Here is a 26,862-nt window from a genome sequence, read left to right as displayed (position 1 = left end):
CAGTCTATATACTACTTATACTTTTGCCATTACCTAAAACATCTGCTTGTATGTTATAAACATGAGTATTCAGAACAAAGATAAACACAAGGACAATTTAGTAACTGAAGAGAAGTACATTAATGAAGATTTGTACCTTCACGTGAAGATGGGGATCAATGGTGTCAAGCCCATTCTGTGCTAAACTATACATGGCACGCTTCTGTGTGTTAAGAACATTCTAAAAACAATTTATGATCACTGATGAAAAAACGGGTCAATAAAAAGCAAACACAATAACATGCATGTTATCTGAGATCTACACTTAAAGCTCACAATCAGACTCATGACCGTGCGCAGGAGAATAACGGTCAATGAAAATGTTTACTAAACAATACCTCACATTTCAGTTTGTTCCACACCAAACCTCATCATATGCTTTCATAACAATCATGAGTCTCATGGAATATTTTATTTGACTTCTGAATTACACTTTTTGTGTTCTTTTGAAGCTTGAAGTGGTGGTCACCATAAACTGCTGTTGTATGACATCACTGAGCACAATATTTATTTATTTTTTCACAATTTATCCCTTTGTGTTAAGAAAAAGAAAGAAAGAAATTTAGGGTTATAACAATGACTGAATTTTTTTTTGTGGATAAACTATCCCTTAACCTGAGTGTTAATGGTCATTGTAAAGCAGTTCAATGAAAAGGAGGAGGCGAGAACCGGCTTGATGACATAAATAATATTTTAATGATTAACTTAAACAAAAGACAAACACACACACGACGGACATGTCCGTAAATGATCTCTCTCTCCCGCACAACCCTCCGCAGTCAGCCTTTATCTCTCTCGGGAGGCTTGATTAGCCTGATAAGGGACCGGGTGTGTAGAATCACAACCCGGCCCCGCCCTCTGCCCTGCCACATTCCCTACCTGGATGAGGGGAGGGAAACAGAAATAATAAAAATGGGGGAGTACTTCCTGTAACAGTGTAGTACCCCCCCCCAAAAAACACTGTAAAATTTAAACGAGAAGGAAAAAACACTTACTCGCCAGTTCTCCGATACGCCGTAGCTTATTCCCCGTAGAGCCCGAAGCCATTTGTTTTGAGAATAATGGCTGGCTGATGAAGTTATTGGCTGGCTAGCTGGCTCAGCCAAAACCTAAATGGCTGCTGCAGCCGCCAAACTTTTCATAGCTGCAAATGGCTGAAGCTGCCACTTCATGTCTACAGATGTCTATGTTATACTGATTTACTAGATCTCAATATTTCCAAGCAATGCATGGCTTACACTATATTTCTACAAAATGCAATACTGTGATGAGAGGGTGACGGCAGAGATCACGGAGAAGTATGTTGATTAAGAACGCAAACTTTTGTTGAATTTATGAGAAATCTACAGACGCAAACAGACGAAGTGTAGTAAAATAAAGACCTAAATGTGTATTTCAGACTTTTTTTCACCACAAGTCTGAAAGAAGACATGTTATTGAAGACAAATATCCAAAAATCTCAAAATTGACCAGTAAAAAAAAAACTATGTTTTTGCCTGCCGTGTCTCGCCTTAATATAAACACACACTGTTATCAGTATTATTTTGGACAAAGTTTTGCACATTTCACTTCAATGTACACTAAAGCATGCGTCGTGAATTAGCAATGTGGAAACGGTGGTTTGTTACTGCAGTAATATCACGTTCAGTGCTATACATCTCTCCGTTCCAGAATATTTGGTTCATAACATCAATCTTTGATTCAGGTGTTTGTGCAACCGTGCCCTGAAGATTTAACAAAAGTCTGGGTAGGCCTAAGTTAAAAAAAAATAAAGTAAGTAGGAATTAGGAAAGTATGTGAGAAGTGAGATCAAAATTACCTTGCTTGCTTCTTTCCGCCATTTCACCTCAGTGCGAGAAAAACATGCATCGCTTCTTCTGTACGGAAAACGAGCAATTTTAATTGGTCGTTGTGGAGCGGAGGGGGGCGGGGCCGGTCGGAATATCGCGCGCCCGGTCCCCAATCAGCCTGATGAGGCGCGCGAGGGATAAAGGCGGCCGGTGACGATTGTTCGAGAGAGAGAGAATTACGGACATGTCCGTCATGTGTGTTTGTTTCTGTGTTTTTGAGTTTAAGTTTCTCATTAAAATATAATTTATGTAGACAAGCCGGTTCTCGCCTCCTCCTTGCCCATCCTTCAACAGTGTTACAGTCGTCAATTCACTGTGAGTCTGTGTATCGTAGCAACGAGCACAAGACTGTGCTGTTATGAATCCAGTGGGAAAATAGATCTCGTGTATTGTTTATATATTTCGTGTGTGTATGTCTCTATGTGATAGAATTATTATTTGATGCAAATAATTCTAGCCGGCTCAGCCAAACTTTATCAGATGGCGGCTCAATTTGGCTTACGAAATTATTGGCTGGCGGCGGCTGAAATTCTAAATGGCGCAAATGGCAACTCCTCCACCCTCTAACGGACGACAGCCACGTCTCTCTGGGCGGATTGGAGGCAGTCCTCCAGCCCCTGGCGGACGGAACGCTCCGCCACGTTCTCGGGGAACAGAAGGGGTCTCCCCCGCCCCTGGCAGCGGTTCTCCTGCTCCAGGCGGTTGGCAGCAAGCCCCTCCCCACTCACGGTCGGCGGCCGTTCCACCGATTCCAGGCGGCCGGGCACCTCGTCCCCCAGCAGATGGCCGTGGCTGCTCCGTTGGTGTGGACAGTAGTGCTGAGAACTCTACTACGGCGTATCCCTCCTCCTTCACGGATTTCGGCACCAGTGTAATGCAGTTCAATGGAAAGGAGGAGGCAAGAACCGGCTTGACGACATAAATAATATTTTATTATTAAGATTAACTTAAACAAAAGACACAAACACACACATGATGGACATGTCCGTAACCGAACTCTCTCTCCTGCACCATCCTCCACAGTCTGCCTTTATCCCTATCGGAGGCTTTATTAGCCTGATAAGGGACCGGGTGTGTATGATCACGACCCAGCCCCACCCTCCGCCGTGCAGTCATTTAATATGCTACATTTAAAAATTATTTTCATAACAAAATGTAATGAGTAATCTAAATGTAATCAAAAAGAGATTAGATTACCTAAAAGTGTAATCCTCTAAAAGGTTATGTAACATTTAATATTATATTTTAAGTTGAGTAATTTGTGATCAGTACTGATCACATCTTGACATGTTGTCATGAACTGTTATTGAATGGACAAGAGCTGAGTGAAGATTACAAACCTTTTACTTTTATGTTTGACAGAAAATAAAATAGCATATGGGATTAGCACAACAAGAGGGTGAATAATTAATGACAGATTTTTTTTGTTTTTAGGTGAACTTTAATATGGTAGGGCTCTTACAGCATGCTGCTCGTTTGGAAGGATGCGTCTATGGCAAGCCGTTTTATTCATTTGCAGAATATGAATTGTTGATATCAACAATACAATTTTCACTAGTTAAAATTCTAATTCTTGTTATCAAGAATGTAATTTTCACAAGTGGAAATGACAATTGTTGATATCAATCATTACATTTCCACAAGTGAAAACAGGTATTCTTGATATCAACAATGATGTCCCCCCTCGCAGAAATACATTCTTGAGATCAGAAATGAGATTTAAACTAGTAAAAAATATAATTCTTGATATCTGTGACTGAATTCTTACATGACATTTTTAATATTTTTTTTTAAGTATTTTAAGACATTTAAGAAATTTGTATTGTTTATATCAACAGTCCATATCCTGCGAATTAATAAAAGTGAATTCGACATGCCATATCACGTCCTTTGCAGGCTGCAGTATGCTGAGTCTTTAAACAAGCCTCGATTAAAGAAGACGGCCTTCGTAGTACGGAAACAGAACGTAACATTGTTGCTATGACAGCTTGCCACTCTTTAACAAGCGCCAGCGCTTTGAGTGAGAAGGGAACAAAGTCCCTTTAGAAGGGAACGTATGAGGTAAAATTTATGAGAGTTATAATGATGTAAATAGAAAAGAAAATAGGTTTTACAGGTGTACTTTTAGTCTAGTACTTTATTTTAATTATATTAATATAATTATACAGATTATATACTCTACTGAGGTAGGCCTACTTAAACTTGGGAATGAACATTCATTGCGTTTGAACATCATATTTACCGACAAATTGGCGTTATTTAATTTTTTTTTTAACATTTCCGTTGAAGCAAAGAAATATGGGTTGTGAGTGCCCACGAACGATACATCATGCATACTCAGAATTTCCGTGAAAGTCGCATTCGAAGTGTCCTACTCGCTTTTATTTATTTATAAAAAAATTACAAGAAAATAACTATTGTACATTTATAATTGCATATACAAAAAGGCAATAACAATATAAGAAAAATAAATAAATAAAAACTGGAAAAAATTAAAAAGAAAATAATAATATTTGTCCTAGTTCATGGCTCATACAAAAATATTATCATAATACCTTAAAAAAGAAGAACATTTCTTATTCGTGAGCAATTTTGAAGATTTTACCAAGTAGCCTACTGCACATCAACTAAGAACTGGGTGAGCCTGGGTAGCTTTTTAAGATACTTCTGCTTGTGCAAATACAATTTTGCTACAAGAATAAAAAAAAATAAACAATTCAAACTAATGCTTTATTCTCGTGTTCAAAATAACAGATAATATCTTTCATGCAAAAAATATAATTTTTATCAATTGTAGAAAAACAATAATTACTCAATTCACACCAAAAGAATTCTACTCGATTTTCTGAACCGAGACAGCCTCGATGACGCATGCGGCCGACAAATGCCTTCCAAACGAGACAGTACGGTACACCGGTGTCCCGGATGCATAGCTGTAGCATAATGCATTGATAAATGCGCCTGCGCAGTGAACAGATCTACACATCAGACGGAGCTTCATCAAGCACTGCTGATCGCCGCAGCGAGCTCCCGGATGTTCAATAGACCAGAGTATTCACACTCGTTCACACTCATTTAAAGTCAGCGCTCCCGTTAATTCAAACGGGAGCTGGATCATGGCTTCCTCGCTAATGAACATGATGCCATTTTTAATGACAACATTTCTTGTCTCGCTGTTTTTTACGGAGATTTGCTGCGATAATGACACAGAGGAGGATGAGCACGCCAAGCACACGTACACGGTGGAGATGTTTAATGATGCCGTGTCTACTGCTCCTCACTTCGTCATGTTCTACGCGCCCCGGTAAAATCAAACTGCTTTAATTCATTATCAAATTCACGTGAAACAGCAAATGCATTGAAACCAATGTCTGTGTGTTAGAACAGGCGCTGTAGTGATGTTTTAAGTAACTTTGAACTCCATGAAGCTATAGTGTAGAGTTATGCTCAGTCATTCTGCAATTTAAATGAGTTTTCTTATAACGTGTGTGTAAAGTTTATTATGCATGCTCTTCTGAAGACCCAAAGCACAATGTTTAAATTGTTTGAAATTAGAGAGTGATTTATTATAACGATGATGAACACCGGCATGTGAAGTCTTCAGTGTACGTGGCAGAGCACGAACAGCCATAAATGCACCGCACAATATATCCCTTCACATCTTCTTGCATCCTTTCTGGAGCACGACATCATGCAGGCATTCTAAATATTGTTCAAGTAATGAACTGCATTTACTGTGACATGCAGGTTTTTGCTCTCCTTTAACTAGAATGTCAACCCTAAAATATGCAGCCCTGATAAAAAAGTGCTAAAAAGTCACGTCCCTGCTAAAAAAAACAAACATCTAAACTGGTTTGCTGGTCTTAGCTGGTCGACTGTACACCCAGTCTGACCAGTTGAGCACAAACAATGCCCCAAACCCTTCTTAAACTAGCAAACTGACATGCAAGACCATAGCTTAAGCCCAGCAAACCAGCTTAGACTAGTTTAAGTGATGGTGTTTTTGACATGTTAGCGTGGTAATATAATGGCTTTTTGCACGTTTAAACTTTAACTGTGGTAATGCCATGACATTACATACCTCAGATTGCCATGTATATACCATGGTACATGAATATGGTAAACAATATGATGTTGTAGTCAAAATTAAGCAGTTACATTTTTATTTTAAATATATTAAATAGCAAATCAAAGTCACAAACATTTTTGTCATGTCAAAAATATCAAACGGAGAAGACACCTTTACACCCTCAAGACTGAATGTGAAGTAAAAAAAGAAGGAAAAAAAATATATATGTATATCATTTTTTTTTTTTTTTTACTTCATACTTGTATATCAATATTTTGACATTTTTATGAAAGCTGAAATCTGTTCAGGTCAAATGGTGTAGCTCTGAGAAAACTTGATATATTTGACTCACATTTCAACTTAAGATATTTTTTACCTTGAAAATATGCTTGAAATAAACTTCTTTGAAATTAAGTTCATTTCATGCATTCTAGTGCAAGGAAAGTATTTTTAATACCTTTTACTCAATGTTAAAGTATTTAACATTTTTTAAGTAATTACATTTGTGAAACCAACATGAACACAAAGATTACATTTCTACAAACTTCACATGTTTTTTTTGAAAGATTTCTAATCATCACCTCTGACAACTTGGCTCTCTCTAATGTTGAGAGAAATTCACTAAAGCAGGTTCCTCTTGAGAGTAATCTTACTTTACCAACAAAAGTTTTAGCTGCATTAGAACAAATGTTTGGAAGTTAGGTGTGGTTATGACTAGGTTGTAAAAAATGAAATAAGAGAAAATAGTAGTGTAATAAAAGTGTATCGTATGTGTTTGTCTTGTGCAGGTGTGGGCACTGTCAGAGGCTACAAGGCACATGGAATGAGCTGGCCGAGAAATACAATGGTATGGAGTCTCCTCCAGCCTTTGTTGCGAAATTTGACTGCACTAAAGACACAAAGTTCTGCTCCAGTGAACATGGCATCCGCGGATACCCCACGTAAGTATTTTTTACTGCTTTGGTACTGTGTGCTTTTTGTATCTTGTTTGAGGAGTATGATGCATTTTAACAAGTTATTCTGCACAGTAAGATTTTGCAATGTAGTTGCATGATAGTCATGTGCTTGCAGGGAAAAGTCAAAAGTGCACAGCAGTTACTCATTGACTGAGCTTTAATGTTGCCTAAGTGTCTGAGCTGTCCTTTTTAACTTATTTTTGCTCTGTGTGTTTTAGTCTAAAGTTGTTTAAGCCAGAGCATGAGGCAATGAAGTATCAGGGCCCCAGAGACCTGCAGTCACTGGAGACCTGGATGCTGAAAACCCTGCAGGAGGAGCCTGAGGTATGATCACATAACTCGACTGAAATCAGAATTCTGGGTTACTTGATCTTACATATTCACTAATTCTCTTTCCCTGTTCCCACCATTCTTCCTCAGGAGCCTCAGAGTGAGCCTGAGCCCCCCAAAGTCCCTGAACCCAAACAGGGCCTGTATGAACTCACAGCCACTAACTTCAAATTGCACATCTCTAAAGGTACTGCAACACAACCAAACTCTCTATACACCTTAAAAATGTACAAACAAGTATGGCTGTCCCAATCCCTTTATCCAATGGTTCTGTACTGGTGGGTTGCAGGTCTGTTCTGATAAGGTCACACACAAACAAAACAATGCTAATGCAAATAATTAAATGGAATTAAACAATCATGTATAGTTAGGATTGCAAAATAAATGTTTATCAACTTTTAAAAGGGAGAATTATAAAGCACTTCCCATTTATTTTGTTGTTGATGTTACAGGCTTTGCCATCCATCTATAAGTAATTTTCTATAACTGCTTGTCCTATGGAGGGAGTGCTGGAGCCTGTCCCATTTAGAGTCTCCAATTCACTTGACCTGTGTTTCTTCTGCATTATTTATATAAGTTGGGAAAACCTAAGGGCTGTCCCAAAAAATGCTCTTGTGTGCAGAACTTCACTACAGATTCAGGATCTGTTGTTGCTAGTCCAAAAGATGTACCCAAGCCTCTGTTTCTAATTTGAAATCCACACATTAGAACTAGTAACAACAGCTTGGTCTGTTCTAACAAGTTATTGGAGAAACGTGTGTGAGAGAAAGAGAAGAGTACACAAATGTTCATTAAAGTGTTATATAGGGCTGCACAATAATCAAAAATATAATCGCGATAACGGCTGCCACAATTATGTAATTGTGAAAAATGACGATTGCAGCGGTCGATTTAAGTCTGATCCTGTTACGTCAATGGTTTCTATTTCTATTGTTTTTACAGCAGTTGAGTATTCCATCTAATCACTAACATGTCTGTTGAGCATTGAAAATGCAATGGCCAATCAGAGCCACTTAGAGTAGTCCTCTGTCCTATCTGTAATGACAGCCTATCTGTAATGACAGTTTTAAACTATCTAAATATCCTGATGCTTGCGTTATGTTCTTGCTCTGTTTGCGTAGCACTCGAAAATGAATACTGAAGAAACATCACCTGACACTTGAAAAGAAGCTGTAGAACAAGAGCGAAAATTATTTTGGATTCATTACATATTGCACCGCTTGCTTTGAATGTAGATGTTGAATACACTGCAAATGAGTAGCACAACAAAACTAAAACTGTCCTGTTCTAATCAAGGTACAGACGCGGTGTAAATAATTGATTTATTATGCTGATTAGACCACTTTCTTTTTAATGAGAGCATTCGCGAGAGTGCAGCCCTAGTGTTATATTTTGTAAGTAATGTCATTATAGGTGCTTTTAAGCAATTTAATTTATTTTTATGGAATGGTATGCAAAAAAGTTCCTTCCCCCTGAAAGATATCACTGAAATAAGTGTCCTGAGATATCTCACCGGTCTCTGTGACAGCACTAGGGCCATGGACACATTCTTTGTTCAGCCAATCAGAAGACTTGTGCTTCCTGCCTGTCAATCATTTTGCACGTTCTCATTAGCCACTTTTCCACTATCATGCAAGTGCGAGCCAGGGCTATAAAATCAGGGCTAATAGCCTCGAGGCTTGAGACCAAAATCGTTCTGCGTTCCCACCATCAGGCCAATAGACCCACAGCGTTGCCCTAAATCCCACTCTTAATACACCACACCATGCGGTTAGCCACCCACGGTTCAGTAAGCATTTGCACTGTGGTTCATTTGAAGAATAAAATTTGGTGGATTTCATGGTGATCTCTTGTACAGTGTAAATGCATTTTCATTTTTAATATTTTTATAACGTTGTGCTGTTTAAATGTATTTAAATTCTTCATATTTTTATACTGGCCTTTAGCGGTAAATCCCGCTGACTCTTTTGAGAATTGAATGTATCTCTCCCTTTCCATGTTTCACACGATTAGCTGTTCACGGCAAATGTTGCTCATTCACGTGCACGCGTGTATGAACTAATCTTAAGCTCAGGATCAAAGCCTGAGTTGACCGAGGAAGTTGATGAGCAGCATCATGGTATCAATTAAGCCTGATTGGTTTGAGTTTAACTAGTTTTATGTTATAGGCCCCTGGTGAAATGATAGAAAACAACATCCAGGTTGCTGAGCCAAACCAAATTTACCAATTTACAGTTTACTTGGGCAGAGAAACAAAATTCAAATTGTTACCTTAAATATTACTAAAATTTTAACTTTAATGTCAGCACATTTTTGAATTGATGTTGTTTCCTTATTCCACAAGAGGATACCATACAGCACAATGTTATATTAATGCAAAGAACATTCCTTGTGGTTAAAAAAGATTCTATTTTGAATGAATGTGCATAAAATAATCTACACTTTTTAGTTGATCTTTCATGAAGTTTTTAATTTTCTATTATTCCCATAGTGTTCACTTTACGACTTGGGCCGCTGAGGTGAATTATGGTGTTGGATGTAGTAACATGACAAATGCAGCTCTTGACTTACTCTGTTACATGTGTCGTCTGTTATTCAAATAATACAAACTGGTGTTTGGAGCAGAGGCAGTATATGGCAGGTGCTGACTTCAGAGATGTTTATGGGTCCATTTTCAGATATTGTAGCAGATGTAAATGATGTTACATAACCCTCAAGCTCTTCAAAACCTCCCAGTGAAACTTTTTCCATTCATGCATTTATCCACCGCTTTTACTTAAATTAATTTAAGGTTTATGGATTTGTTACCATTGTGCTCCTTTTCACACATAAAGGAGCGTGGTCAATGCAATAAAATGCTTTTAAAGGACACATTTGACAATTTGTAATCTGGGTTGTTAATGATGCCATGCAGAATATTTTGTCCCTCATGGGTCACTAAACTGTGGTTTTAACTATGTATTTGTCCTCTGCAGGTTCTCATTTTGTGAAGTTCTTTGCGCCATGGTGTGGTCACTGCAAAGCCTTGGCTTCTATATGGGAACAGCTCGCCACCGTCTTTGAACATTCAGACACTGTCAAGATCAGCAAGGTGAGAAAAGTAGCATCATTGCTTTTTAGTTGTTGAAATCTTTGTCAGATGTTATGGTTTATTTGCTACATTTGATCATGTTCTGTGTTGTATGAAAATAGTCTTCTGCTTTGTGATTGGTTGATTGTTAAAGGTGGATTGTACGCAGCATTATGAGGTGTGTTCAGATAATCAGGTGCGCGGTTACCCTACACTACTGTTCTTCACGGATGGACAGAAGGTAAGAACGTCTTTACCTGATTTCCTCTATAGCGTATTTCATTTCTTAAATTTTTTGTAGGTTACTTTTTATGTTTATAGTTGTATAATTATATCATCACGATGAAAAGTCAATAATACATGAATACAATAAATACAATACATGAATACAATAAAATTCCCTTGGATGCAAGTGGTGCAGAAATTATACAATGTCAATTAGACATATAAATTAAATCCATATTGACAAATAGAATTACTATTATACCACAGGTGGTTGAATGCTTGATTCTGATTTTTTTTATAGACATTTTAATGCGTGCAATTACTTTTTAATAAACCAACGGCTTTGAAGTAGTTGCCGATCTTGACCTCATAACGGGTCCATATCACTTCGACAAATTATTTCAGTTATTTCAAAGAGCTGTTCAGGATACCACAGCAAAATAACGAATTAAAACAAAGACATTGGTTAAGAACATCAGATAAAAATGACAATGACCTTAATATGCAAAATGTATTTCAATTTCTCTCTCACTCTAGTCTCAACCACACTCACACATGCTGACTCAAATCACAACCATCAAACAGAGCCACATCCCCTTGATTTGATTAATACAACAATTTCTAAATGATCCTAAATAACTTTTAATATGTGGAAGTGTTTCAATGTATTTCGCCCAAATCAGCCTCCAATATCCGAAAGCACCCTCGTGATCCCCATCTCTTTCTCTCTCTCTCCCTCTCTCACCCACACTTTCACACATGGGGATCCATTTTTTTTTCATACACATACTCGCGAGACTGAAAAATAACAATGTCAGCGTACCCACGTAACTTAAAACAGTTGTGTAGTAACAGGAAAGCTATATACAAGAATAGCGACACTGAGTAATATACTTAAACTTACATTGTGGCGATTTGAAGCAATGTTTCTGCTGACTCTGACTCTATTTTCTTAAATTTTCTTGCTTTCGCTCATGCGCATACACGCACAAAGCTCTACCTTGCTACTTCAGTAAGTACTCTAAAGCAGAGCAAGCCTCGCAGTCCTCCGTTTCTAGTTCTAAAGTGACGTTTTTCGAACTAGTAATGGAGGATTGAGCTGTATCAAAACATGATGCTGTATCTGTCGCAGAAGAAAGTAGTTCCATTCACGAGTGTTTTATGGATGAAAACCAGAAAATGTCTTAATATAAAACTTGTGGTGTGGTAACTGTGGTATAAGTGGAATAATTGACTCCGGTTCATTGAATTATTAAAAAATAATGCACACCTGAGGTGTAACGGCCATTCCGCTGTGTGTTGTGACCTCATTACCACCTCAGGGTGTGCATTATTTTTCTATAATGCAATGGTCTGTCATCAATTATTCCTTATAAACCCATTGTATTAATATTAATATGCTGTGACACTTTACACATGAAGGAGGACAGGAAACACGTCTTCCTCACAAGGTAAGCTTTTTAATTCTCGTTGTTCTTTACAATATAATTTATCACATACAACACAATAACAGCGCACTGGGTTAGTCTGTCATCTCTCTCGACTGGAGGCTCTGTGTCTGCTTTTATGCCGCTCTCCTCGTGCTCACTGGAATTAGAGACAGGTGTTAGGCATAATTTAGCTCAGGTGTAAGCGCCCTTACCGCTTTCCCGGACGGGCGCTTGACCACGCCCCCGCTGCCACATACCCCCACCGCCCGACTCAGGCCGGGGCCCCATCCGGCCTGTCTACCAGCCCCGCCCGCCGCAGCGATCTCAGGATGGCCCTCAGATGTTGCATGTGCCGCTGCCAATCATTGCTATAAATGATAATATCATCTAAATAGGCAGCAGCGTACGCGGTGTGAGGTCTGAGGATCCGATCCACGAGTCGCTGAAACGTGGCCGGAGCCCCAAAAAAAACGAAAGGAAGCGTCACAAATTGGTGTAATCCAAACGGCGTCGTGAAGGCTGTTTTCTCACGGGACATTGGTGTCAAGGGGATCTGCCAATAACCCTTTGTTTAATCCAAGGTCGAATAAAATCGAGCAGTACCTAACCGATCGAGCAGTTCATCAACACGGGGCATTGGGTACGCGTCAAATTTAGACACCGCGTTGACTTTTCTGTAATCCACACAGAATCGAACAGACCCGATGCTCTTCGGAACAAGAACAACCGGGCTGGACCAATCACTGTGGGATTCCTCTATTACGCCCATATCAAGCATCGCATCTAATTCCTCCCGAACTATTTTCTTTTTATGTTCGGGTAAGCGATAGGGGCGGCTACGTACCACCACGCCCGGTTCGGTCTCGATGTGGTGCTGTATGATGTTGGTACGGCCCGGTAGAGGGGAAAACACATCTGCAAATTCCATTTGTAAATCGGAAACCTCTGTGAGTTGACGTGGTGAGAGGTGGTCTCCACAAGTAACCGGGGTGTTGAGATTGCGAGCTTTGTTTACCTCCGGTCCGAGCTCCGCCCTCTCCGGAACTAGCGTGGCCAACGTCACAGAGGCCGCCTCTTCTCTCCACAATTTCAGGAGGTTGAGATGGTATATTTGACGAGCGCCCCCTCAATCGGTTCTTTTAACTTCATAATCGAGATCCCCCACTCGTTGTGTGACCTCAAAGGGTCCTTGCCACTTGGCGAGTAATTTAGAGCTCGATGTTGGGAGTAATAGGAGTACCTTATCTCCCGGTGCGAATTCCCGTAGCCGAGCACCCCTGTCATACAGCCGGCGTTGGCGTTCTTGAGCCTGGAGCAAATTCTCCTGTGTTAATTGCCCCAGTGTGTGGAGTTTTGCTCTAAGATCAAGAACGTATTGAATTTCATTGTTGCTATTAGAAGGTCCCTCCTCCCAAGCTTCGCGGATGAAGTCGAGGACCCCGCGTGGGCGTCGCCCATACAGCAGCTCAAACGGGGAGAACCCTGTGGAGGCTTGTGGGACCTCTCGTACTGCAAACAACAGGGGGTCCAGCCACTTATCCCAATTTCTAGCGGCATCGTGTACGAATTTACGAATCATGTTCTTGAGAGTCTTATTAAATCGTTCCACTAGGCCATCCGTCTGCGGATGGTACACGCTAGTGCGAATCGACTTAATGCCCAAGAGCTCGTAAAGTTTGCGGTGTGTTCGTGACATAAAAGTCGTGCCTTGATCGGTGAGGATTTCTTTTGGAATCCCCACCCGGGAGATTATCTTGAAGAGTGCCCCTGCAACACTACGTGCGGAGATGTTGCTCAGAGGCACTGCTTCCGGATATCGCGTCGCGTAATCCACTAGGACTAACACGAAGCGATGTCCGCGTGCCGTCCGTTCTAATGGCCCGACTCTTTCCATCCCAATTCTTTCGAAGGGGACCTCGATCAATGGTAGAGGGCGCAATGGCGCTTTTGGGGTGGCCGGTGGGTTTACCAGCTGACATTCACGGCACGCCGCACACCATCTGCGGACGTCACCGCCAATGCCCGGCCAATAGAAACGGGCTATTAGACTGAGAAGTGTTTTTCGTTCCCCTAGGTGACCGGCCATAGGATTATAGTGAGCCGCCTGGAAAATAATTTCCGGCGGCTCCGTGGAATCAACAATTGTGTCACTTCCTCTTTTGTTTGAGCGTCCTGCGTCACTCTATATAGCCGATCTTTAATCACGGCAAAATACGGGTATGAAATGGCGATGCCCGGCCGAAGCTGTTGATCATCAATTACTCTCACTTGGTCAAGAGCATGTTTAAGGGTTTCGTACCGCGACTGCTCTAGAGGGAAGTCCCCCTCAGGGAATTCCCTGAGAGGAGGGGTGGCCACCTCGCCCCTTTCCTCGTCATTCAGAGCAGCCGAGGACGGCCCCGGCTCCGCCTCCCCTGCCAAAGCATCGCACACCGCACACCTCTTTATGCAGGACCCATCCGCACAAATACCCTCTAAAATATCTTTAAAGCTCGGCCAATCAGTACCCAAGATTAGCGGATGAGTGAGGCGGGAACTAACCGCTGCCTCCACACTATGGTTTCTTCCCCTGAATTTAATCGCCAAAGTCACCATGGGATACTTGTGAACATCCCCATGCACACACCTCACCCTCACCAGTTTAGCTAAACCCAAAGCCCCGGGTTGAACCAAGCGTTGGTGGATGGTGGTCTGATTGCAGCCGGTATCCAGCAAAGCTTGGTAAATACCCCCGATCCTTACCGGAATCCGGTATGCTCCAGCCCGATAGGGGGCAGCCTGCGGGACGTCGGAGACCCGCACCACCGTCCCCACCTCCATCAGCGGACACTGATCCCGGAAGTGGTCCAGGTCTCGGCACCTCCGACAGGCCGGCCCAGGCGTTGCGGCCGCACTTATGCTGGCGGGCGCCCCCACCTGAGGAGGAGAGCGGCTGAATGATGGGTAATGGGTGGGTACATTCTCCCAAGGCCGGGAAGTTGGTCTCCGGAACCCTCCACGCCTGCGCGGGGCAGGAACGGGCCCTGGGGAGAGAACAGAGGGAGAGAACATAGGGGAGGGGGAGGGGGAGAGGGCAGGGGCAGACACAAGGGAAGGGGAAAGAGAGAGAGAAGAAGAGGGCTCGTCCGCCCTCGGGATCGCCGCCAAGTGGTCCTCCGCCAGCCGAAGAGCTTCCTCCAGCGACGCCGGGCGATGGCACTGGACCCACCCCGTCGTCTTCCGAGGCAGCCGTTGAACGAACTGTTCCAGTACCACCTGGTCGATTACTCCCTCGACGTCGTGGTTCCCCGCGAGCAGCCACCTCCGACAGGCGTCCCGGAGCCGTTGAGCGAACGCGAACGGGCGATCGGACATTTCTAATTTCATGCCCCGGAAGAGCTGCCGATTCTCTTCCGGGCTCCGACCGACCCGCTGCAGAATAGACCTCTTCAGGTCGGCATAGGCCAGGAGGTTCGTCGCCGGCAGCTGCTGTGCCGCAAGTTGAGCTTCCCCGGACAGGAGGGGAATCAGGCGGGCTGCCCACTGTTCGAGGGGCCAGCCCCAGATTTCTGCTGAGCGCTCGAACAAATCGAGGAAGGCCTCAGGATCATCTGCTGCCCCCATCTTCTGTAGCATGGGGGCAGCGTAGCTGGTGTCCGGAGTCGCTGGTTGTGACCGGCGCGCCTCCTGGCTGAGGAGGCTCCGGATGGCGTGCCGGTCGCTCTGCCTGAGCCCGCATGATTTCGAAAAACCGGCGATCTTGGTCCTGCCGGAGCTCAAGCAGGGATTGCTGGTGGCCTTGATGCAGCGTCGCGAGGGACTGGAGGACTTCTGCCAGCTGGGAGGACTCTATGGGGCGACCACTTTCCATGCTTTGAATGTTGTTTCCTTTAAATTCCCTGGTTTCGGCACCAGTGTGACACTTTACACATGAAGGAGGACAGGAAACACGCCTTCCTCACAAGGTAAGCTTTTTAATTCTCGTTGTTCTTTACAATATAATTTATCACATACAATACAGCGACCGGGTTAGTCTGTCATCTCTCTCGACTGGAGGCTCTGTGTCTGCTTTTATGCTGCTCTCCTCGTGCTCACTGGAATTAGAGACAGGTGTTAGGCATAATTTAGCTCAGGTGTAAGCGCCCTTACCGCTTTCCTCTCCCGGACGGGCGCTTGACCACGCCCCCGCTGCCACATATGCATTTCTTCTCAAACTATTAAAATGCTTAACTTATTTGTAAAATGCCTTATTGTACCAAAATACTCCATTGAATTAAATCACACCAGATTTAAAACTTATTTACGACTGATACCAGTTATTTTTTAAATTGTTTTTTTTAAATAGTTTTGCGTTCCTTTTGGGTTCCTTCGCAATAACTATCCATCCCTTATGATAATGAATCATGGTTTTACTACAGTAGCTATAGTTCAATTGGTATTTGTAGTAAAACCATTGTAACAATATAGGTAAACCAAAACTTTGCTAATATAATCATTCTACCAAAAAAACATGGTAACTACAGTTTTACTATAGTAACACCATGGTAATTTGTGGTTCAAGTGCCATGATCTTTAAAACCACGGTTCCTATAAAAAAGAAAAAATGACCTTGTGAAAATTGTTTCACTTTAGTAAATAAAGAACAATGTTTATGGGTCTGTGCCAAAACTTATCGACCTGCCTACCTAGTCTTCTATGCCAGCATTCTTTCTGGAATGGAGCCTCGTAAGAACCAATTTAAAACACTCTTCATAGGTAGCAACCCCACGCAACATTCAATTAGTGCTCCTCATGCACAGCGCACGTGTCACTTTACTCGCAACTGACTTCATTACTGGTGACGCAAGAGAAACAACACAATATTTAATGAGTACAAATAAATCCGTTTTCTGTAATATTAATCTATTTATCTCTACTTTTCAGTATTGAATGGTTTTGAAGTTTATTTATAATAAAAATTTCTCACAGTGACCCGGGGAACGATACATACAATGCTACCTTTTAGAATTTGGCCAAAACTAGATATCTTAAGCTGCAGCTTAATTAAGATTGCTTCCTTTTGGAACAGCCTTTGTGTCGTGTGTGCGCCAATGATGTAACTGATCCATACATTCATACATTTTCATAAATGATTTAAGCTATTGCAAGGGAATGCAAAAATATTTTAGAAAATATATTCACTCCCTGTCCTCCTAAGGGATCCTTAAAAAATACTTTGAGTGCACTGTGGTGTAATATTGTTGTTGGGTGTTATTTGTAAGAGTCTTGATGTATGATTTATTGGTGAACCTAATATTTAAGAATTATAACTAACTAAATAGAACAATGTCTCTTAACGAAACACAATCAGATAATTGTCAAAGGAAATATTACACCTCTAACAGTAGCAGTAATCTCTGCACATGCTGTTTTCCAGGTGGATCAGTACAGAGGCAAACGTGATCTGGACTCTTTTAAAGAGTTTGTGGATAATCTTGTGAAAGCTTCAGTATCTAAAGATGAACCAACAGCAGAGGAGGACCACACTCATGACATCCCACCCAGTGCTGAGCCCGACAAACAAGAGGTCTGTCTGACAAACAAGAGTTTTTGTGCAATATAGGCTTTGTTTGTGCAACTCGTTTCAAATTTGAAGAGGATAGTAAAGCAGTAAGTAACCATTGTTACTAACAGTGTCTAATCGTATCCGTCATTTTACCACAGGTAAGGGTGCGACATTTTTTCATGTTTGATATATATGTTATATGTTAATAGTAACCTCTAAAAAAGGTATGTAGTAACCATTTAGATGATAATTTTAAGAGATTTTAAAATTAGATGTAGTGATGATGACCTTGCTTTTGAACAATGTTCAGATTTTGTGCGCTAAGGACACCAATCTAAGGCAATGAGATGTATTAAAGTTTTGCAGGATAAGATCACCTGTGACAATTTTCAAGGGTTCATCTTTTGAGCTTTCCTGATGTGTTACACTTATAGTTTGCTACACAATTGACTAATTAATACAGAGTAGTTGGCATATTAACATTCTAGTTATAATTATTCTAGTGTTTATTGTGTAGGAAGTTTGTTGCCTCAAATAATTTTTTTGTTCCCCTCAGTCCAATGTTCTGGTGCTAACCGAGAGCAACTTCGATGAGACCGTTGCCAAAGGTTTCAGCTTCATCAAGTTTTATTCCCCATGGTAAGTGTTGGGAGGGTCTCTTTACATTTCTGCTGTCAATCTATCAAGGGCCAGGCTCCGTGAGTGCTGTATCAAATATTGATATATTAACAGTGATTTTGTTAGTGATATAAAATTAAGTAACATTTATATTGCAGTGGTCCTAATGTCCTAAACACATTTTTACATAAATCAAATCACTTTATTGTCACACTACTGTGTACAGAAGTGCAACAGTAGGTGAAAGTCTTGTGTGCAGTGCCGAATAACATAGCAGTACCATTTACAATAAACAACATATTTACACAACACAATTTACATATCGAATGTACACATAATTACACAACACAATACTAATATACAATGTACAGTAAACAATACACACAATATAGAATACACATACAATAATAAAAAATAAGGGTAAGGGTATATACAATATATATACTAATATAAATAAATAAATAATTGGGGAGAATATATTTGACAGTCCAGCGTGTGATACAAGATGATAATTAATAAAGTGCAGTGCTGATTGTTGATCGTGAGAGATCAAGTGTTCAAAAGTCTAATTGCTTGGGGAAGAAGCTGTCATGTAGTCGGCTGGTGCGTGTCCTGATGCTGCGATACCGCCTGCCTGATGGTAGCAGTGAGAGCAGCACATGACTTGGGTTGCTGGAGTCTCTGATGATCCTCCTAGCTTTCTTCACACACCGCCTGTTATAGATGTCCTGGAGGGAGAGAAGCTCACCTCCGATAATGTTTCTGGCAGTTCGCACCACCCTTTGCAGGTCTTTGCGGTTGTGGGCGGTGCTATTCTTCACAACGGCCTCAGTGTGGACGTGACCATGTGAGTTCCTCAGTAATGTGGACACAGAGGAACTTGAAACTGCTGACTCTCTCCACTGGTGCTCCATTAATGGTGATGGGGCTGTGTACTCTGTCTTTCCTCCTGAAGTCCACCACAAGCTCCTTGGTTTTACTGACGTTGAGGGAGAGGTTGTGCTCCTGACACCAGCATGTCAGAGTGTGCACCTCCTCTCTGTAGGCTCTTTCATCATTGTCAGTGATCAGACCTACCACCGTCGTATCGTCAGCAGACTTAATGAGGGCATGAAATGCGTCACAATAATGAACTGAAACTCACTTTTAAATAAAACAATTCAAATTTTAAAACAAATATTCTCCTGCAATGTAATCTGTATGAAACAAAGTGATGTACAGTTTTTCTGGCTCAGCTAATTTATCTGTAATGTTTTCACACCCACCAGCAGAGCGCGCTATTCATATGCTAATGTGCTGAGATGATCAATGCAAATGGTAAATGCCCCCCACTTTGTCTTAAAAACAAGTTTGTAAATTTTTCTGCGCATTTGAAACGTGGCACGATACACAAGTGAGAGAGCTCCTGGATATTGACGAAGAGTTACAATTTTCCTCAGAAGAAGAGCGGGACACTGATGAACATTTGTATTTTGAAGAGACTTGATCCAGCCGAGGATACAATTTTGGATGAGTAAGTCATTTAGTTTTAGTTGACATGATATTTTTTATAAACATGTACATATTTTACTAGTCGGGACTGTTTCCAGACTTGCAAGCCAGGATTCAGAGTATTGAAATTTGAAATGTATCCTAATAAGCAAGTTTTAGTTACATTTAAATGCTGTTTCGGCTAAAGCAGGTATTTAAATTGTATGATATAAATATGATATGTAATATGATATAAAAATAATATGAATGTATTTTATCTACTGCCTCATTATCATCAACAAAGCTTGTGCTTGCAAATATCTGTTCAGGTGTAAATGAGTAAAATTCACTTTAAATATGCCCATATTAGAAAATCAGCATATTATAATGATTTCTGAAGGATCATGTAACACTGAAGACAGCAGTAATGATGCTGAAGATTCAGCTTTGATCACAAATTGCATTTTACAATATATTCAAATAGAAAACTGTTCTTTTTAAATTGTAAATATAGTTCAAAATATCACTGTTTTTAATGTATTTTGGATCAAATAAATGCAGTGTTGTGAGCAGAAGAGACTTCTTTTAAACAGTAGTGTAGGTCTAAAATTAAGTAAAGTTTTATGTAAAGAAAATGTATAGTCAGATTACTTTTAACTTAAAACTTGATTTTGATCATTAAGTCTACTCACACTCATTCTCTCTGTCACATTCCTCATTGATTGGCCCAGGGGAGGGGTCTTTGTCTCCTCAGATGTGAATCACCTCAATATTCATGATAGTTCACGCCTCCTCGCATATGACCATTCTAACACTAAAAGTGTCTTGAAATATGTCAAAAAGTGCAAAAGTCTTGGGCACATAAGATGTTTCACAAAAACATTTGTCTATTAGATGGTTATTTATATCTGCTACTTTATTGTGTCAATAAAAAATATACATTTTATACTCCCAAACATTTTGCAAATAGAAAAGATTAGAATAGAAGAACATTGAACCCTGCAACAGATGGCATGACCCCAACAGTGCCCTACTGAACATTGGTCAGTCTGGGATTACACAAAGAGATCTAAGTAATTAAGAATTACTAAATAAATAAAAGAACTGTGGCGAATTCTCCAAGAAGCTTGGAACATCCTATCTGCCTACAACCAAGAAAAATTGTGTTCAGGTGCAAGTAGGAGAAAATCTTTTTTGTTTTTTAAGGTCCTATGTGAAATCTGAACTTAATTTAATTAACCCCTTTTTTTCTATAGGACATTCCCTTTCAAGTCACTTACGCTGCGTCAGTAGCTGACGCTATGGGAGAATTTGTACGATCATGCTGTGCTACTGATTCACATGCACAAGGCAATGCCGACTTGTTATTTGGGTAGTTAAAAGACATTGACAAAGTCTCCCCTTCGTATTGAACAAAAGGAAAAGAAATTCAATAACCATGCATTGTTAGAAAAATAACAATGCCATACTGGGTAGTGAAACACTGTACAGAAATTCCCATCCACATCACAGTGGGGAAATGAGTTGAGAAAGTTCATCGACTGACAATATGGTGTAATGCCACTAGCCGAAAAGGTAGTAGAACTTTAAAACAAGGGCTTTCAGAATCAACGCATTAACACATGCAATTTATTAAAGTTTAACATGTTAATTTTTCTTTAACGCATTTACCTGCGTAAAAGCCCTACTACCAAGAGGAGCCTACAAGGCCAGCATAAAACAACATAACGTGGCGGTCCCATAGGCATTCTATAGGCGGTACTGTCGTAATGCGCAAGTTGATATCTCATGATAGAATGTGGAGGAGGTTATCTCAGTAAATTTAAAGAATCTCTAACAGCACTACGATCACCAAAACGCAGAATGAGACTTGTTTGTTTGCAAGTGCTTTTAATGGTGCGTTCAAAGAGGCGCTCGGTGCTGGCGTTGACGCTCTGACGGGAATCATGAATGCAGCTTAACAGTTGCTGTAACAAGGTGGATAGCCACAGTCTACTGGCATATTAAGATTGTTGAGCATGAGAGTAAGGGATTTAATGCCCATTGCAATTAATATACAACCTATGTGGGGACTAGTTCTTTCAATTAGTCAAACCCCCCCTTAGAATTTGGGAAACGTTTAATGTTACTTAAATTGGTGATATTTTAGTGCATTTCTATCTTTTATATTGTGGAATAATGTTTTATTATTTTATTTATACACCTTTCCAAAAGCTCAAAGTTGCTTTACAATCAGTGTTCATTCAATTATAACACAAAAATTACAAAGGTCTAAGGGGAATTTTATTTTTGTATCATATTGCTACATATTGTTTTCTTTCCTAAGATGGAAATAAAGTAATTTTGACAAAGTATGTGTAAAATTTCAGCGCTTTTAAAATCTGCTATTACTTGAGATTAACTACTAAAAATGATGCAAATAATCGTAATTAAAAAAAAATTGAATCGACTGACGGCAGTATTTAAAACATTGCTCTTTGCTCTGAAAAGAGTCAACAAATGGCATATTCATAAGACCAATAACCAGAACACAATGGTAAAAGTGTTCGGGGAAGCAGACAGATGCCCTGCACACGCTTTTCTCAAGCCCAGGTAGAGGCCAATCTCCTGGTAGAGTGGACCTTAACACCCATGGAACACTGCACACCTGTGAATCATGAGCGTAGCGCAATGGCATCGACGACCCAGTGAGAAAGTCTTTGCTGAGAGATGACCAAACCTTTTGAAAGGTCTCCAAAGCAAACAAAAAGCTGATCAATCAGCCTGAATTGACACGTACTACCAATGTACATGCATAGTGATCTCACAGGGCAGAGGAGAAAAGAAAGCATGTTGTTACCAGCTGAGCTCCCAAGTGAGTGGCCAAAACCTTGGGCACTTAACCCTCCTTAGGCTTGAGAATGACTTTTGACTAGGGCTAACAATAACTAGCAATTATTTTGATAATCGATTAATCGTAACAATTAGTAGAACGATTATTCTGCAGTTATTGCAATGATTTATCATTAGCTCTTAACCGTTTATTCAGCTTGTGCCCTGATTTAAAAGGTCTATTAAATATGCTTACTAACAATAAAGAGGACAAAATCATCTTTTAAAAATACCTCTAAATTACATTGAATTAAAGGGGAAAAATACTTCAAGATTAATTCAGTAAAGAATTTCACTGCAAAAAATCGTATTATCAAATGTTTTTGTCTTGTTTTCCATTTAAAATTGTCTAAAAATCCTTAAAATACATTTACTTGAGAAGCAACATAAGATATTTAGACTTTTTCTAATAGAATTTATCTTTTTCTCCCCAATTTGGAATGCCCGATGCGTTCCAAGTCCTCGCTTTTGTGTAGTGACTCCCCTCACTCCGGATGGGAGAGGATGAATCTCAGAATCTCAGACCGTCAGTCCGCGCATCTTAGCATGTGGCTTGTTGATCGCATGTGGAGGCTTCATGTTATTCTCTGTGGGATCCGCGCACAATTCGCCACGTGCCACACCGAGAGTGAGAACCACATTAAAGTGACCACGAGAAGGTTACCCCATGTCACGAGCCATCACGTTATAATCTAGCTGCATTAAGTGTGCGTGCTCGAGGGATGAGCGGCGCTGCAACAGAGTGTGCCTCAGACAAGTGCAGTTTCAATCTCCCCCTTAGATTTGGACATTCGTGCAACTCATAGAAAAGGTGCTTCCTGCACGGAGAAATGCCATTTTCGGAGTTTGTGGTTATTTACATGATCTACTTCTGTATTATTTGAAATGTAATAAATCTAGAATGCATTAAATATAACTATTTAAGATATAATGCTAAGGTGTTTCATTTAAAGTGCATTTAAAGACAAATTTTTGTAGACAATTTTTTTATTGACTAAGTTGTCAATAACGTTGGCTAATCGTTTAAGCCCTGCTTTTGTCAAGTTGGGTCTGAATCGAGATGCCCAGCACAAACAACAGCACAATCTTCAGTGAGAATACGCACAAGCTTACTTCATCAGTTGGCTTAAACGGGGAACCCTTAAGGTCATTCTGTACAAGCGCCAAGTCCCAGACCGGGACCCTTTTGTGGGGTGATGGGGTCTCACTCCTCGCAAGAATTTAATGACCAATGAATGCTTCTGCGTTATTGAGTCTTTTGGCTTGCTGAAGTGGTCCATTTTGCGCCATTTTATCTTAGTAGCGTACTTATCAAGGGAAGCCTGGTTGATACAATTATACAGTAGGATAAAGCAGAGCAGATCATTCTTGCCTCGCAAATAAGCATTTCAGATGAGAAGCATACTTGCCGTATATAAAGTGGCGAACACGAGATAAATGTAAAATAAAAGTTAAATGTAGGGGATACCCTTGTCTTTTGAAACAGTGAGGATTTTAAAGTTTATGGACTGGCCTCATTCACACATCACTTTCTTTTTTTAATAAATCAGGGCAGGTCAAAATAATTTTTTAGTGGTAATCAAATTATGCCACAAATACTGTCAACTGATCTTAACTTGTATTGAGCTCAGAACATTCCTTTTAATATAGTTATACTTTGAAAAATCATCAAAATGCTGAAAAGTCAGTTATTTAGCTGCCTTACTCATTGGCCCCTTTGTTTCAACCAATACGGATGTGTATAAACACACTCAGAGTCTACTCCAATATCAGTTCCACTGATCATCTCAATCTCTTTTTCTGATCAAAAGAGCTGACAGTCCCTGATTGGCTGAGCTGTTCCTGTGTTGAGTGACTCGAGTGATGTGTGTTTGTGTGTTTAAGGTGTGGTCACTGTAAGAAACTGGCCCCTACCTGGGAGGATCTATCCAAGAAAGAGTTTCCAGGTCTAACTGATGTGAAGATTGCTAAGGTGGACTGCACAGTGGAGAGATCGCTCTGCAACAGATTCTCTGTGAGTCTGACACTGAACGTCTAATGTACAGTAGGGCTTTCAGGCTTGGAAATTGTAGATGTTTGAGGGATTGGGGTCATCATAACTTAATATAATTGTGAGAGAGTGTAGAGAATGTTCTAATTTCAGAAAATTACAAAGCATAATAAGGTGCCTACTGGCCACATAGGAAGTAACTACAATCTGAATGATGGAAACACATCTAAATTAGGGCTTTAAATGGATTAATTATTTAAATGTAACCAGAGTGCTTGCAGTCACAGGATGATCCTTGTCTGCATTCAAAACCGCAGAACTGTTACAGCAATATTTGGTTCACGGCATCCAACTGTTTAAGGCATTTTGTTTTTTTACTGTAACTATTTATTAGAGTGTCAGACAGAATCTGCAGAATGACTCCTAAAAAATGTTGTCCACAACAACTCTCAAATAAACCTGTGGATTATGCATAATATCAGGAACATTACCCATAGCAGAGGATTTGATATCTGACAGTGATGTTTTGAAGGATGTAGCAGCAGTGCATTAAAAAACGAAAGAATTAAAATATGAAACTTCTTGGGGAGAGAACCTGTTCGCTTGGAACTCTGCAGTGTAAATATTTGATTTTTCTTCTGTAGGTGCATGGATACCCAACACTCCTGATGTTCCGGGCTGGGCAGCAGGGGGAGGAGCATAATGGTGGGCGGGACTTGGAGAGCCTGCACAATTTTGTGATGAAACAGGCCAGGGATGAGCTGTAGCTCCATCCTCATTCTCATCTCACCACAAACCTACACTCATCAGTCTCCATATAACACATACTGTCAAACAGACTGCTCTTCTTTTTCTCATATCTGCAGAGGTGAGGACAATCCATCTGCTTATCACATCATGAAATATGAATGTACGTGATTTCAACGTAACTTGTTTGATTGTAGACCATTTGATGAAATCATTAGTAACTAACAACCATATTACTTGTACTTTTGATTTGTCCTTCCTCTTTTTAAAGTAACAATTTGAGTATGGTGTAAAGAAAATGCCACCAAAGTTTTAGATCATTACATTAATAGCTTGCTTGCTTAAGATCCACTAAGAAAATATGACCTCAGGGAGACCATTGTGTACTGTTTAAAGAGAACAATGTGTATTGGCATTTTTTTTTCTTTCATTATAATGTAAAATACACTATATCCAGTGCAATTTCAAATGTGTTTATTTGAAAAGACAAAAAATGCTTAAACCAGATGAAGGTGGTTTGCTGGTCTTAGCTGGTTTGGCTAACGCCCTCAGTCTGAGAAATGCCCATAACACTCTCAAAAGCCATCAAAGCAGGCCATACTAACAATCTTGACAGCCAGCTCAGCTAGGACCACCGAATTACTAACCAATGTCTGGTTTAAGCTGTTTTTTGTTGTTTTTCCATTAGGGAGGCCATTTGCTTAACTGAAACAAAAGCCTTTAGTTCTCATAAATGTTTATAGCATTTAAAATGTTTCCCCTGTATTGTCATTATGTAATCCATGTTTTTTTTTTTCTCACCCCCCATCAGTGCAGAATATACTTTGTGTTTGCCGTTTATTGAAATACAGTTTGCTTAACATTTTCAATCATGGTAGTGAGCTTGTGAAAACTAAAAAATATGGCACAGTAAAATCTGTTTCTTAACATTTGTTTATTCTGCAAATAGGGCTTTTGTTTAGCCTATGAGGCATTTATCATTTAAAGGGGACATTTTCTTCTGATTGGAATTGCTTCATTTATGATGTTCAAATGATACCACCATCTCAGTATTTCTCAGTAATGCTGTGGTAACATCTTTCGCATGCAGTTAATGATTTTAATACCACTTCTGACCTGATTAAAGACATTTTCTGATGGTGAAATACTGACGCTAGCGGTGCCAGGTAATAAGTTCTAAAGAAACACTGAAAGTGCTTGTATATGAGATTGGGTGCTCTTGAATAGTATAAATGATTTGAACAAATGCAAATGTTCCCACACTGAGATGTTTATTTTTCTCTTTTACTGGATCCAAAAGTCAAGGAAGGGTAAAGCAACCAGACAAACTACAGATTAACTGAAGTCTTTTGAGGCACATTGTCAAGCCAACCTCAGTGAAGAAGAAAAAAAAATATATATATATTTTTGTGATGGGGGTACACCCACTGCCCAGGGGGTTTTGTACAAAAAGGCACATTTCATAATAAAATGTCTTTTTCCAAAAATAGATGTTTTAATTTTTCGGTTACTCGTGTCTTTGTGGTATATGGTTCATAAAAGTTGCAATAAATAAACTGTAAAATGTACAAGTATTTACATACATGTAAAGAGACATGTAAACAGCAGTTTACTAGAGGTATGTGAAATAATTAGGAATGAGAATTGTAGTAATTAAAAAATTCTTGTTCTAA

The 26,862-nt window shown here is 40.1% G+C and overlaps 1 protein-coding gene across 1 annotated transcript; it reads left to right on the top strand.

Annotated features, from left to right (window-relative positions):
* Positions 1-4,860: 4,860 nt before the first annotated feature.
* On the top strand, positions 4,861-26,752 carry txndc5 (thioredoxin domain containing 5). The gene is made up of 10 exons (XM_052113780.1): positions 4,861-5,193; positions 6,747-6,899; positions 7,133-7,238; positions 7,335-7,431; positions 10,220-10,335; positions 10,469-10,555; positions 17,365-17,514; positions 18,050-18,132; positions 24,337-24,466; positions 25,087-26,752. Exons 1-10 carry the CDS (start codon positions 5,006-5,008, stop codon positions 25,207-25,209), a joined length of 1,233 nt encoding a protein of 410 aa, XP_051969740.1. The 5' UTR covers positions 4,861-5,005; the 3' UTR covers positions 25,210-26,752.
* The last annotated feature ends 110 nt before the right edge of the window (positions 26,753-26,862 follow it).

The sequence above is a fragment of the Xyrauchen texanus genome, chromosome 41 (genome assembly GCF_025860055.1).
Source record: "Xyrauchen texanus isolate HMW12.3.18 chromosome 41, RBS_HiC_50CHRs, whole genome shotgun sequence".
Lineage (NCBI taxonomy): Eukaryota > Metazoa > Chordata > Actinopteri > Cypriniformes > Catostomidae > Xyrauchen > Xyrauchen texanus.
The sequence above is the reverse complement of the archived record's forward strand: the minus strand, read 5'-3'. Positions and strand labels throughout refer to the sequence as shown.